Source organism: Chenopodium album, chromosome 21 (assembly GCF_948465745.1).
Source record: "Chenopodium album chromosome 21, dcCheAlbu1.1, whole genome shotgun sequence".
NCBI classification, from domain to species: domain Eukaryota; kingdom Viridiplantae; phylum Streptophyta; class Magnoliopsida; order Caryophyllales; family Amaranthaceae; genus Chenopodium; species Chenopodium album.
Genome location: NC_137854.1, coordinates 7,644,906 through 7,657,128, shown reverse-complemented (window position 1 = coordinate 7,657,128; position 12,223 = coordinate 7,644,906). Strand labels below are relative to the sequence as shown.

General features: G+C 32.8%; 2 protein-coding genes across 2 annotated transcripts; one reads left to right on the top strand and one right to left on the bottom strand.

Moving 5' to 3' along the window:
- The first annotated feature begins 413 nt into the window (after positions 1 to 413).
- LOC145602406 (uncharacterized) lies at positions 414 to 4,397 on the top strand. Its single transcript, XM_081658598.1, has 3 exons — positions 414 to 598; positions 2,523 to 2,756; positions 3,984 to 4,397. Exons 1-3 carry the CDS (start codon positions 575 to 577, stop codon positions 4,029 to 4,031), a joined length of 306 nt encoding a protein of 101 aa, XP_081514724.1. The 5' UTR covers positions 414 to 574; the 3' UTR covers positions 4,032 to 4,397.
- A 1,342-nt stretch (positions 4,398 to 5,739) lies between these two features.
- Positions 5,740 to 11,992, bottom strand: LOC145602201 (mitochondrial import inner membrane translocase subunit PAM16 like 2-like). The gene is made up of 4 exons (XM_081658377.1): positions 11,774 to 11,992; positions 11,591 to 11,678; positions 6,358 to 6,491; positions 5,740 to 6,265 (listed from the first exon to the last, which is right to left on the bottom strand). Exons 1-4 carry the CDS (start codon positions 11,774 to 11,776, stop codon positions 6,137 to 6,139), a joined length of 354 nt encoding a protein of 117 aa, XP_081514503.1. The 5' UTR covers positions 11,777 to 11,992; the 3' UTR covers positions 5,740 to 6,136.
- Between the last annotated feature and the right edge of the window lie 231 nt (positions 11,993 to 12,223).

Genomic DNA, 12,223 nt, shown 5'->3' with positions numbered 1-12,223 from the left:
AAAGGAAGCAGATTGAAATATTTGTACCAGTAGTCTAGTAAACTGTACACTCAATAAATCATGAAAAGTAGGGGTGTCAGTTCGGATAATCGGATCGAGTCTAATATGGCCGTGTCGGATCGGGTAAATTTTTAAAGTTGGGTTATACTAAATTATTATGTCCACGCGAGTCCAAATCTAAATCGGATATTTTTCGGATCGATTTCGAATTGGGTCGGGTCGAATGTGCTTTTAACACCTCTAAATTGGAAAGTGGTTGAATGCTGTAACGCGTAAACAAATACTCGTAAACAACACGAAGAAGGAAATGGCGGTTACGTAAATAACATCAACACAAGGTGTATACATATAAAACCCCCTTTGTAAAATAAAAAATAAAATAAAAGAGCAGACGATATCCGTATATTTATAACGTCAGACATCTCAGCTCCTTTATTTATCTTCCTTCTGTCACTCTGCTGTCTTACTTTCTCTCTCCTCTCTTCTCTAAAATCATAACTTCTCTTCTTCCTTCTTCCACCTTACTTTCAACTTTCTACTTCCACCTTACAATTTGCTTCGATTATCCATTTTAATGGAAGATCGCAAAGATAAAGAGGTACTTTCTCTTGGAATTTCAGCTAATTTTAGCTTACTTTTGTTTGATTTATACAGGTTGATCATTATTTAACTGTTAATTACTCCGATTTTTATTGTGTTCTAACTTCTAAGTAAAATGATTCTGTTTTTCCTCATTTTCTCAATGAATTTGTTGATTGATTACTTGTTTGAGCAATCTCTGTGTCTCTAAAAGTTCACACAAAAAGGTCAAAACAGGAACAACTTATAGAGACGGAACGATCATCGATACATTCACACACTCGAGCTGATTGTGCCTATTACTCTAAATTTTTATTTTAAATTCACTTTAACATTCATTGTACCGACGCTTAATTTGACACACTCGACCTGATTTTGCAAGTTTTTCGATTTTTACTCGCTACTTTTTTTAAATTTTTTTTAAAAAAAACTAATTATTGTTGTTGATATGAATATCAATCATATCGACGCTTTGACTGTTTTGAAACACTGGAGCTGATTTTGCATGTTGATTTGATTAATTTATTTTTTAATTTGTTAAAATTTGAAGGATTTTTCTGGTTGGTGATGATTTTGTGACAATGAAGTTTCGAGGAATCCAACAAAATTAGCTTAGCTGTGTAACAGTATACATGACTGTACTAATGGTTCGAAAATTTTGACTTTTCTTTTTGAAAGGATACAAAATTTGAACTCCTATAATTGGTGGTTGTCTCAGAATTTTAAATTCAAAGTCTAGAATGGCAAACTCGATGAGTTCATACTAGTTGTATCTTTATGTGTATAATATTTGATTCGGAGAGCATATATAAGGCCTGTTTTCATATGTTGAAATTCAGTTCAGCTGAGTTTAGTTAATGAGAACAGGCCCTAAGTCGCGTAAAATTACTTCACTAACACAAAGAATAAACGCGCTAATGTTGCTTAATTAAATAAATAAATTTGTGGATTATATTTGAAAAGATCGCCGTGATAGGGTGTTAGATTTTGAATAGTTTATAGCTTGACTGGTTCGAAGATTATGCAAGGTTATGTTGTTTCTTAATCTTATCGCTTTAATCGAATATTGTTTTTAGTATTAGCTGTGAAAAATGGTTTGTTTAATTAGGAGGTTAAGGTGACAGCTTTTTAGGATGTATCATGGCCTTCATGGGGATATGTTATGGTTTTGATGAGTCGTGTTATGTTTTTCTTTCGGCTATTGAGAATCTGTTACTTCAACCGCTCTCACTTTAATAATACCAAGTATTGTAGCTGTGTTTGGCAATTAATTGTTGGCTAGTTCGGCGATTTGTATTGGTTAGATAGGCAAGATATTGGTTCTTTAAGTTAACTTGTAGTGTTGGCCGTTTATAAAGATATTTGTTAAAGTTAGTTGTTAGGTGTTAGTGATATGGAGTACAACACAATACAAAATGACTAGCTTGCTGAAAAACCATTTATTTACATTTGTTTGTTGTTTGCCCAAATGTAATGGCTAAAAAGCGAAAACCAATTACCTAACATGATCATTGTATATTTGTATGCTATTTGTCACTCGTGATTCTATTGCAACAAGTAAAATGTTAATGAACTATGAAACATTGGAAGTTGCTTTGATACTATGAAACAAAGTTATATATCAATGTATCATAGGGATATGTTATTATTGCGCCTTTTCAAGTTTTTTTCTCCTGATATCATTAAAATTTGTACTGTACTTGTGAGTCTTGTTTCTTCTGTCTCCCTTTGTACTTATTTATATGGAGCACTGATGTTTGTGGGTTGTTGGGACATGTTGGCTAAATTGCTGAAACTTCTTTTTATGCTTTTAAGGTTTCTTGAGGATTTAAAAACATAGGGTTCATCACTGTAAAAAATTCTTTAAATTTAATTATTCATTGGAAGATGATTATTGTCTTGATCGTTGTAAATTTGACATCGGAAATTATTTTCTTGATCAGAGAAATGCGCCATGGTTATCTGTGCCACAATTCGGAGAATGGGACCAGAAGGGACCATTGCCAGATTACTCTCTTGATTTCTCAAAAATCAGAGAAATGAGGAAACAAAATAAAAGAGATCCTTCAAGGGCTAGTTTGGGTAATGAAGAAGATTTCATCAATCCAACTGCTCCTGCTAATAACAAAGTAATCGATGACGAACAGCAGCATTTCAATCAAAACCACTCTCCAACTGTAAGATTTTGCTCAAATGGCTTTATCTAGTTGTTTTAACATGCATCTGTCCCGGTTGTTTAGACTTGCTAGATCATACTTTTTGGCGTTAATGTTTCGTTTATCTACTTTTATATTACAAAAAGCTCCCTAATTTTAATATATTTTGTCGTGACTTCTAGCACGGGAGTGATCAGTTAAGAGACAGTCCCATCATTAAAGAAACTAAGCATGAAAATGGCATTCATATGGTTGGATGCTTAATGGCCTTAATCAATAACTGTATTACAGTACAAGCATGTGGGCCTTGAGTATGCAACTTGGAGCAATATAAAAGAAAATACTTTGGCATTATATTGAATGCAGCAATTCATATCTTGCAGCAAAAAAGCTAGTCATTAATCCATTATGTATGCATATATTAATGTTTCCCAATTTGCTGTTTGATATGCTTCATTCTTTTTTAAGTGACAATCTGTAGCTTAAATATAACTTTGGAATCGTAGGTAATACCGTAATGGTGGCCTCCAATAATTAATAAAGGCAATGTGTAAATGGTGGGTTTGGGCCGTGGGGATTAGTGGTGTGCCTAAATCTGATCCTTTTCTGTGAAAGATTTTCTTGAGAGCTGGTTGGTATATTAACTACAAAAGCATATCCTTATGGTCAGTGACCCAATTGTCATGTGACTGTACCCGATGAATGAGGGAATTGCAGTTTCACAACACAAACATGTTACTTCATGTGTTTTGTATTGGCAAGATGGCAACTATTATCTCACATGATTTGTACTAGTTAATTGGATTTCTTCCCTAGCATATGGGGATTCAGAAGTCTCATGCAGTCATGCTATGCATGAATTTGATTCAAGTATATGTGCTCTTGCTTTTTATGATGTTTTCGCATTGTTCGCTTGAATGAGATTCTGCACCACCTGAATTTGATTCAACATGTAGATCAGCTATTTTGTCATCATTAATTAGATTGGATCTGTGTTAAGTTGTTACAAGGGTTCTTGGATTAAAAATTTATGTGTGATAGAGTGGGAAGCTGTGGTATCTGTCGTAGATAATCCAAAATCTATGTTTGAGTTCTGCTAGTATTAAATTGTTTATGTGCAAGAGAGGATAGATCCGCTCATCTGCAGACCATATGTTTTGATGCTTATACTTAGTTCTTAAGAATCAACTTCTATATCTATTGCTTTATCAATCATTTATTTACATATTTTTTTTTTATTAATTTCAGCCGAGAAAGAGCTTCCTCAGCTACTTCAATTGCTGTGTAAGAGCCTAAGCGCTGGAGAAAAATTCCAAGTGCTACAATGCTGATGTATGCAGACCCTGTATCTAAATCTTATTATTATCCAGCTGCTTCCTGATCCTCTACTTTTCTTTGGCTTTTCACACGGCAATGGCCTGTTTTTCGGTTGTATTTTGTACTATCCTTTTGGCCAAATGAACTGTCTTAAAGAGTCCACTTCAAAGCAAGAAGTGGGATTTGCCCTTCATAAAAATGTTTGTTTCTGACCTTAAGTAGTCTTATCTTATTTGTTGAAGCCTAAAACCGAAAACAATTTGTCAAATACCAGTATGAATGTATTATGGAGTGTAGACGCGATTGTGGGCTCAAGGAGTATAATGTGTTAAATTTGTCAAGCAATACCTCCAACTTGTTGTCTAACACCCGAGCGTGAGGCGCTTAATGTTCGAAGAATTTACTAATGAGTATCAATCAAATTTAGTTGGCTTGACAATTTTGGCACATATCTTGTGATGCTAAGACTTTCCCTTATGAATATGAAATTTTCCTGGCTTTTTCAGTTGGCTTGACATTTTTGGCAATTATCTTGTGATGCTAAGTCTTTGCTACCACAAGTCAAGTCAAGTAGCAACATTAAACAATACAACCTCCAAATGTTAATGTCATTTAAATTGTCCATTATTTGCCAAGGAATATCACATTCACAACTGGTCCTTGTTTAGTCAATTGTACAAGGCCCAAAATAAATAAAATGAATTGTGTCAAAGAAAAATAAATAAATAAAATGAATGGAGGGTAGATGAGATATACTCTCTACTATTCATGGTATAGATTTGAATTGAAGATTTGATGTACTATCACAAATTTTTGTATTATACGAACGGTATAGCCGTATAGAATAATTGATGCTAGAAACAAAAAAATTATGAGAATGTATTCATAATAGTGTGATGCTAAATATAACTTCTACTCCCGTTTTTTTTTTTTTTTTTTTTTTTTTTTTTTTTTGGAAACAACTACTCCCCATTGATCATAGGTGAAATAGATATTCTTTTAAGCTATCTTGAAGAAATAACATGGCTAAGGATGATGGCAACTAGCATGCTCCTAAAAGAACATATCTCATATGTTGTACTTAATTCGTTAAGCAAATGGTGTAAATTTTACGAATGTTAACATGTAGCTAGGCACACAGAGCACATTTCAATAGGGATTGCAATTATGTCTCTATAAAGTGTCTATCAAGAGTTTTGATGTCAAAAAAGAAAGAACTTGATAAATCCACGAGTAATTATTATAAAAACCTAGGATTCTCCATATCATAACTTGTTATTCCCTCTAATATTATATTATTGATTTTGTTTCTAAAATATAGTAAAATGGCTAGTGGGAGCACAATCAATCCAGCTACATTACAATTAAGTACAGTATATAATTTGGTCAGTCCTCCAATATGTTTACAAGGAATATTAACAATAGTGATTCAACTTCCATTAAAACAAAAGAAAAGAAAAAATGGTTCATAAAATATGCTCAATCTATCTAGAATCAATAAACTTTTCATACCAGTTTGATACGTTCAGGTTGTTTACTGATTTAGAAAAAGTTGTCACATTTCCTGTAAACAGGTTAGGGGAAGAAAACAATAAATTAAAAAAAAAGAGTTGATCACTCGGTAAATCAGAAAACAAAAATGAAAAATTGCACTGACACTTAGCCAAATCAACAAATACAAAACAGCTAGTCTTGTAAAATTGCTGCTGTTATTACAAGCACTTCTCCCTGGTAACGTTTACAAGGCAATAGCACCAAATACGGCAATCTATAAAGATTGGTTACAGCCTTGTTAGAACAACGAGAAAAAAATTAACTCATATTGTTACATAGAGTAAGAAATATAATTAAGTGTGCATAATTCCAACAGATTGTGACGTTCACGTTCCTACAACTTATAAGGAACAAACAATATCTCATTGCATTGGGGACTATGAGGAGACGGTGGCGGAGCCAACAACGACCAGGGACAACCAAATGAACAAAGATTATGTTAATAGTCTAATTATCATCGCGGTACTCTATATACAGCATTATAAGAAAGAAAAACACCATCACCACCACCCATGGAACAAAAATTCCAGTTATCCACTGGCAGGGCCTTGACCTTTGTTTTGATATACTGATTCTAGGCACTCCTTTGCTCGATGGACCTTTGATTGGAGGTAAAAGCTCCCTTGTTTGGCATTCCTCTCAAACAAAACATCATATTTCTGCATAAATGAATAATAATTTACACATAAATGACATAATCACAAAAGATACAAGAAAATGAAACAAAAATAATGAAGAGGTATGGACATACTTTTAAAATATCTTCCCAGGCTGCATCCTCAGGAACACCAAGAATTTGCCTTGCTTCCTGCTCTGTGATGGCTTTACTTGCTTTACGTACAGTATTCTGCATTGCTTCTTGAGCAGCACCAGTTTTCGAGGCATCTGCAATACAGGAGCTAGTGAGTGATAGAATGAAAGCAGCTAGTATCTTTTACTTATTGGCCTGTACATTCATACACATATGCAAGAATAGTAGGCATTGTAGCACATAATTGTCCAATAAATATTCAAGTGTTTGATATTTAATGTTCCAAATTACAATTTTTATTTCTTCTGAAAGCCATTTAAGGCCCTTAAGCCTTACATCTACATCATATCTTGTTAATCAAACAATCAATCAATATATATATTAAAACTCAATGGCAAGGATTGTAATCCTGCCATGTGTCGCTAATCTCGCCATGTGTCATAATAGTTTGACAAATCATATGACACATCTTATGATACTTGGTACAATGTAATAAAGTTGCATTTAAATGAGTTATTCATATTCATTAATTCTAAACTTTTAATTGTCAAATCATATAGGCATGTTTTAACAACAATATGATTACAAATTAATTTCATTTCTTTAAATTACTCATTTACAATTCATATAGGTTATATGTATTTAAAATATATAGCTAAAAAATGCATAGTTTTTAAAGGTTTTTTCTTTTGACCACAAGATAGATTTACTTTGTTCTTAAAAAACTACATATATGTTTACTTTAATTGAAGGAATTTTTATGACAAAGGAAAAATAATCTAATAGTAAGCATAAAATTTAGGTTGCTACATATTGAGTAATTAATTTTAATGTTTACTAATATTAGCAAAAATAAACAAGTGATTTTTTCTTATAAAACCACCAATATATTACATTATTTTATTTTATTATTCTTTTTTATTTACAAACAATGACCCGGGGCATCACCCCGGCCAAAAACTAGTTTCATATTAATTAGTCCCTAATGCAATGCACATACACACTCTTCATCCAATCTAGGTACATCCTTGCATATTGAATACAATAAAAGTGATATCAAAACCTTGGCAGTGTCAAGGGCCAAAAAAAGAAGGTAAGATGAACTATTGACATTCAAATCCAGAGAAATATGAAAATAAGGATGGTGTAGTAGACTAATAAGAAAATTTGGAGAGAGAGCTAAAGTAGCCTATGTGATAAAATATACCAAGCCACCAACAGAAGAACAAACCAGAAGTTTTTGTTTCATAGGATGATTGCTGATATGGACACCAAAATAAGTAGGAAAAAAATAGCAGACTTGGTAATGGCAAAAGACACATCGACAAAATGAGCAAATAACCAATCTAAATGAGTAAAGAACTTGGATCCCACTATTTTATTTTTTTGTTAAGATCAAGACATCTAGCCCAGCAACTTCAAAAAAGAGAAGACAAAAAATTCCATCTCAAATCAAAAGGGGTAAAAGAGGGCAAAACCTAGCACATATCAAGATCAAGAAATGGGCACAAACCCTAAGAAAGAAAGAAAAAAATTACAGATTGAAGCACCAAATATCACCACTCAATTTATTTAAGGATTTTCAGGAACACTGTGCATTAACAACAATACCAAGAGGTAAAACAAGGCAGAAATGCTATGGAAGGAGCAACAAGAGTTAAGAACAGAATATGTGTTGCAGGCAAGGACAAGAGAATGTGCAATAAACAAGGAATTGATCAAAGTTGACTCTGAGGTTCACATACCTAAAATTAAACTTGGAGGATCATTATGTGATCTCCCAAGGTTACTGCCTAATCTTCTGTTTAAAAAACAGAGCTTAAGTGATGTATAAGAGACGAATCTTTCATTTTACAGTTTACACATTAGTGAAAAGTATTGACAAAAATATTGTAAGTCTTCTATATGGCCTTTCACGACCTCTCAATATTTCCTGAAGTCTATCTTTAAAATATGAACCACAAATACACAGAGCATATGGATCTAACTCAAACAATTCCATGTCAAAGGTAACAACTTACAAGGCTTCTTACTCAGTAAATTCCATTTCAAATGTTACAACTTAAAATGGTAATTGGTAAAGCCAGATGGGTCTAGAAGTAACATTTTACAATAAAAAATAACGAGTACTATTATTTATTGTCTCAATTAAAAGTCACTATTACATACAAAAGACTAATCAAGCCAATATTCTATTGAGCTTTAAATGCTCCAAAGCAACCTTTCAAAGTCCAATGTTGGAACTAGAATCATGAATGACAACAAACACGTATTGCCTTCACAAACCCACATCCAATGATGAAACTCCAATTACTAAGGCCTTTCAAGCTCAAGAATAGCCAGAAAAGAAAAAAATATATATTAAAAAAATAAAAATAAAATAATTTACAGGGAGACTACTAGGGTCATCAAAGGAGTAATACAAACATGCATTAAAGGCTATTACACTAAAAAGTACGATTAACAGGTTCATTACAGACAGTAATGGGAAATTGTTCACTGAATCTGGAGCTTCAATAACATCTAAAAAGTCTTCAAAAGTCACCTAGGATCCTAATGACACTTTGGATTACATATGATAATAAACATTAAGTTTTATGAAATTTGAGTGTAGCTCATAAAGTTGCATAAGAAATAAGGGTACTGAAACCTGACCAATAAACTGGGTTATTACAAATTTTGTGAGACCCCTCTGCTGAACAAATTGACAAATTTCGACCAAATCTGTCCCAACCTGACTGAACCAAAACCAATTAAATTTGAATAGTAATATGAGATTTCACCTTGACAATATAACTTTAACTATTACTATTGTGAGATATCTCTTGATTTTTATTGGACTTAAACCTCATTTATATGGTTGCATTTCTCTGTAAATGACTTCATAAAACCTATCTATTTAAGACATACATATGTAGTTGAGGTAAGGTCAGAACTATTATAAAAAGGGCATCTCAAAATAACATAATCTGAAATTATAAATCATGACCAAATCAGACACATCCATTTGCCGATTCCAGGTAAGACCTAAGTATAGTGTCAGACTATCAACAAATTTAGAACAAGGTTAAAACTCAAGCATAATTAAGATTGTATTCAATAATACAAGATTTGTCAATATTTTCATCTTCAAAGAATCGATTAATCATGTTTGAGAAACTATATCAACCCATTTTAAACACAAAGCAAAAACTGTTAAAAAAATTTGGAGGGAAGTTATACAAATGCTCTTGAGGAACTCCCTGCTAAGAAGTAGATAATAGATCTCGGCAGTCTTAAATCTTTTCTAAAAAATTGTAAGGGTTCCTGATTAGCCTAAGAAAATAAATATGACAACAATCTCAAAACATATCCCTTTTATAAGTTAGTAACTTACGCATTGGAACCCGTTTGAAGACCGACAAAAAACTCATGCAAAATTATGTGATAACCCAATTAATAAGAGTTTTGTTAATATTTTGTACCCAACATCTATCATCATCAAAGAGGCAATTAACATCTAAAAATAAGGTGAACCTTTGTCAACAAAAAATGGGAGGAAGCTGAACAAGTGCCCAGGTACTCAAATAGAACTTACATCTAAGAAGTAGATGATACTATAGTACATGATCTTGGTAAACCCATTTTAAAGGTTATAGTTCAGTAAGTTCACTCCTATGATTCATGTAGTACTGTGCAAATGAGACCCTCACAATTTGTACAGATCTATTTTAATCATAACATGGACAAAAGACAAATGCTATATGGCTAATTCATAAATCTTATAAAAAATTAAACATAAATTGTGGTTCAAAACAAATTTCCATAGGACCTTAATTATATTGTACTTCGTATGTATTGCCAAATTGTTTCAACGACAAATAATTACATTATCATATTTGCATGAGACAGTAAAAGTACCAATCAAATCTTTAGAAGAAATTTCTACAATAGGAGGTTATAGAAAATTTTGGTTAATGAACATTGCTCTTACAATTTATCAGAGCAGAGTTCTATCCATTGCTCCCATCACTTACTTCTTTGTTTTATTGTGCTATATACCAACAACAAAAATGCTTTTTTGTCGGGGAGAGGGAAGAAGGGGTAAATTAAGAAATGTGAGATTATCTATAAGTCCTCAAATATGGTAGAGTTGGCTTGAAAAAATACCAACAACATTACCTTTTTTTTTTTTTTTTTTGGTCAGGGAGAGGGAAGAAGGGGTAAAATAAGAAATGTGAGATTATCTATAAGTCCTCAAATATGGTAGAGTTGGCTTGAAAAAACATCAATCAGCCAATAGGTTCACAAGAATCATAACTGATCCAATTAGAATGTAAAAGCATGATTAATCATGGTATATAACTTTTAAAGAAACACACTTTTCCAGAAGAGGGCTTCGGGGAAAAAAAAAAGGAGGGGGGTGTGGGGGGGGAGTTAAAAAACAACAATCATAGAATCCATGGACTAAATTGCATTAGTTTTACCATTTATTACAGTTCGTTACACATAGGGTCCATTTGGTTCAAGGTAAAACACAACTGTAATATTTGTTCTTCACTAATTGATCCCTAGAATGGATAAAAGAATAGGAAATTGGAAATGGAAAGGGATAATAGATGGTAGTAGAGAAAAGAAAGGTAAGAAGTATGGAGGAATGAATTCCCTTCCTTACAAAAACACAATGGTTTCGACATTTGCGAGAATTATTTTTCACCCCTTTCCTGTTTTCCCACCCAAACAAACATTGAAACATATTCACATTACCCTTCTTCACCCATCTTAAGCCCCTAAAGACAATTAATTCCTCATTATTTCCTCCCCCCTTCTCTTCTTAATGAACTTATCTATAGAAATCACCAAGAAAATAACTAAGAAACCCACCAAGTTCGGCCCTCCGATTGCCACACCCAAAGTTTTAGACTTCAGATATTCATCCCATCAAAATTCATGGACTACAATACTACATGATCCGAACAACTAATTACAAGAAACAATATTATTTAAGTATAACCCCAATCAACACCAAATAACTAATACAAATATAACCCCAATTAATTCGCCCTCTAAATAATAAAACCCCATTTGCCCTATAGAACTCCCAACTAATAGCACCCAAAATTTGCCACATAATTGTATATCATCAATTCAAATAAAACCCCAGTAAAAAATAAATTACACATGATCAAGCAGCTGGGATTTGATGGAAAATTCTAAATAAATAAACTGTAAAAAAAAAATTGAAGAAACATACTAGCAATAGCTTGTCGATAAGCTTGGGCAACAGCCCTAACTAATATCCCAGAACCCATCACAAGAATTTGGGCGAGAATTCTTGAAGCCTGCATTTAAAAATTCAAATTAATCGTAATCAGATTACAAAAACATTAAAACCCACAAAAAAAAAATTAGTAATGAAATTGGGAAATTAACCTACCATTGCAAGTTTTCTGTAAATAATACTTGAAAATCGCTTGTAATATTATTCTGGTTGATTGAGTTTGGGAGATTGAAGAAAGTGGAAAATGGAAAGTTGAGCTGATTTTAGGAGAGAGAATGGAGGCGGAGAAGAAAGATGGCAAATACAGAGACGCGACGAAAGGACCAATCGAACCTTCTCGATACTTTTTTTTTTTTTTTTTTTTTAATGGCGGTTTTGAACTTTTGATGGAACCATTGTATTGTACACATTAACACATGACTACGGTATGTCGGTATGGAGGTGATAAAAATTTGGGTCAGGTCGAACCTCAATGCTTAGACCCACAAAATGTGACGGACTTGTTGAGTTAAAGCAAGCTTTTTATGCTTCTATCGAATTCGGGTTTTTTACTAGAAATGTGTTATGTTCACCTTTACACATGACACCTCTTGAAAATAGTATAGT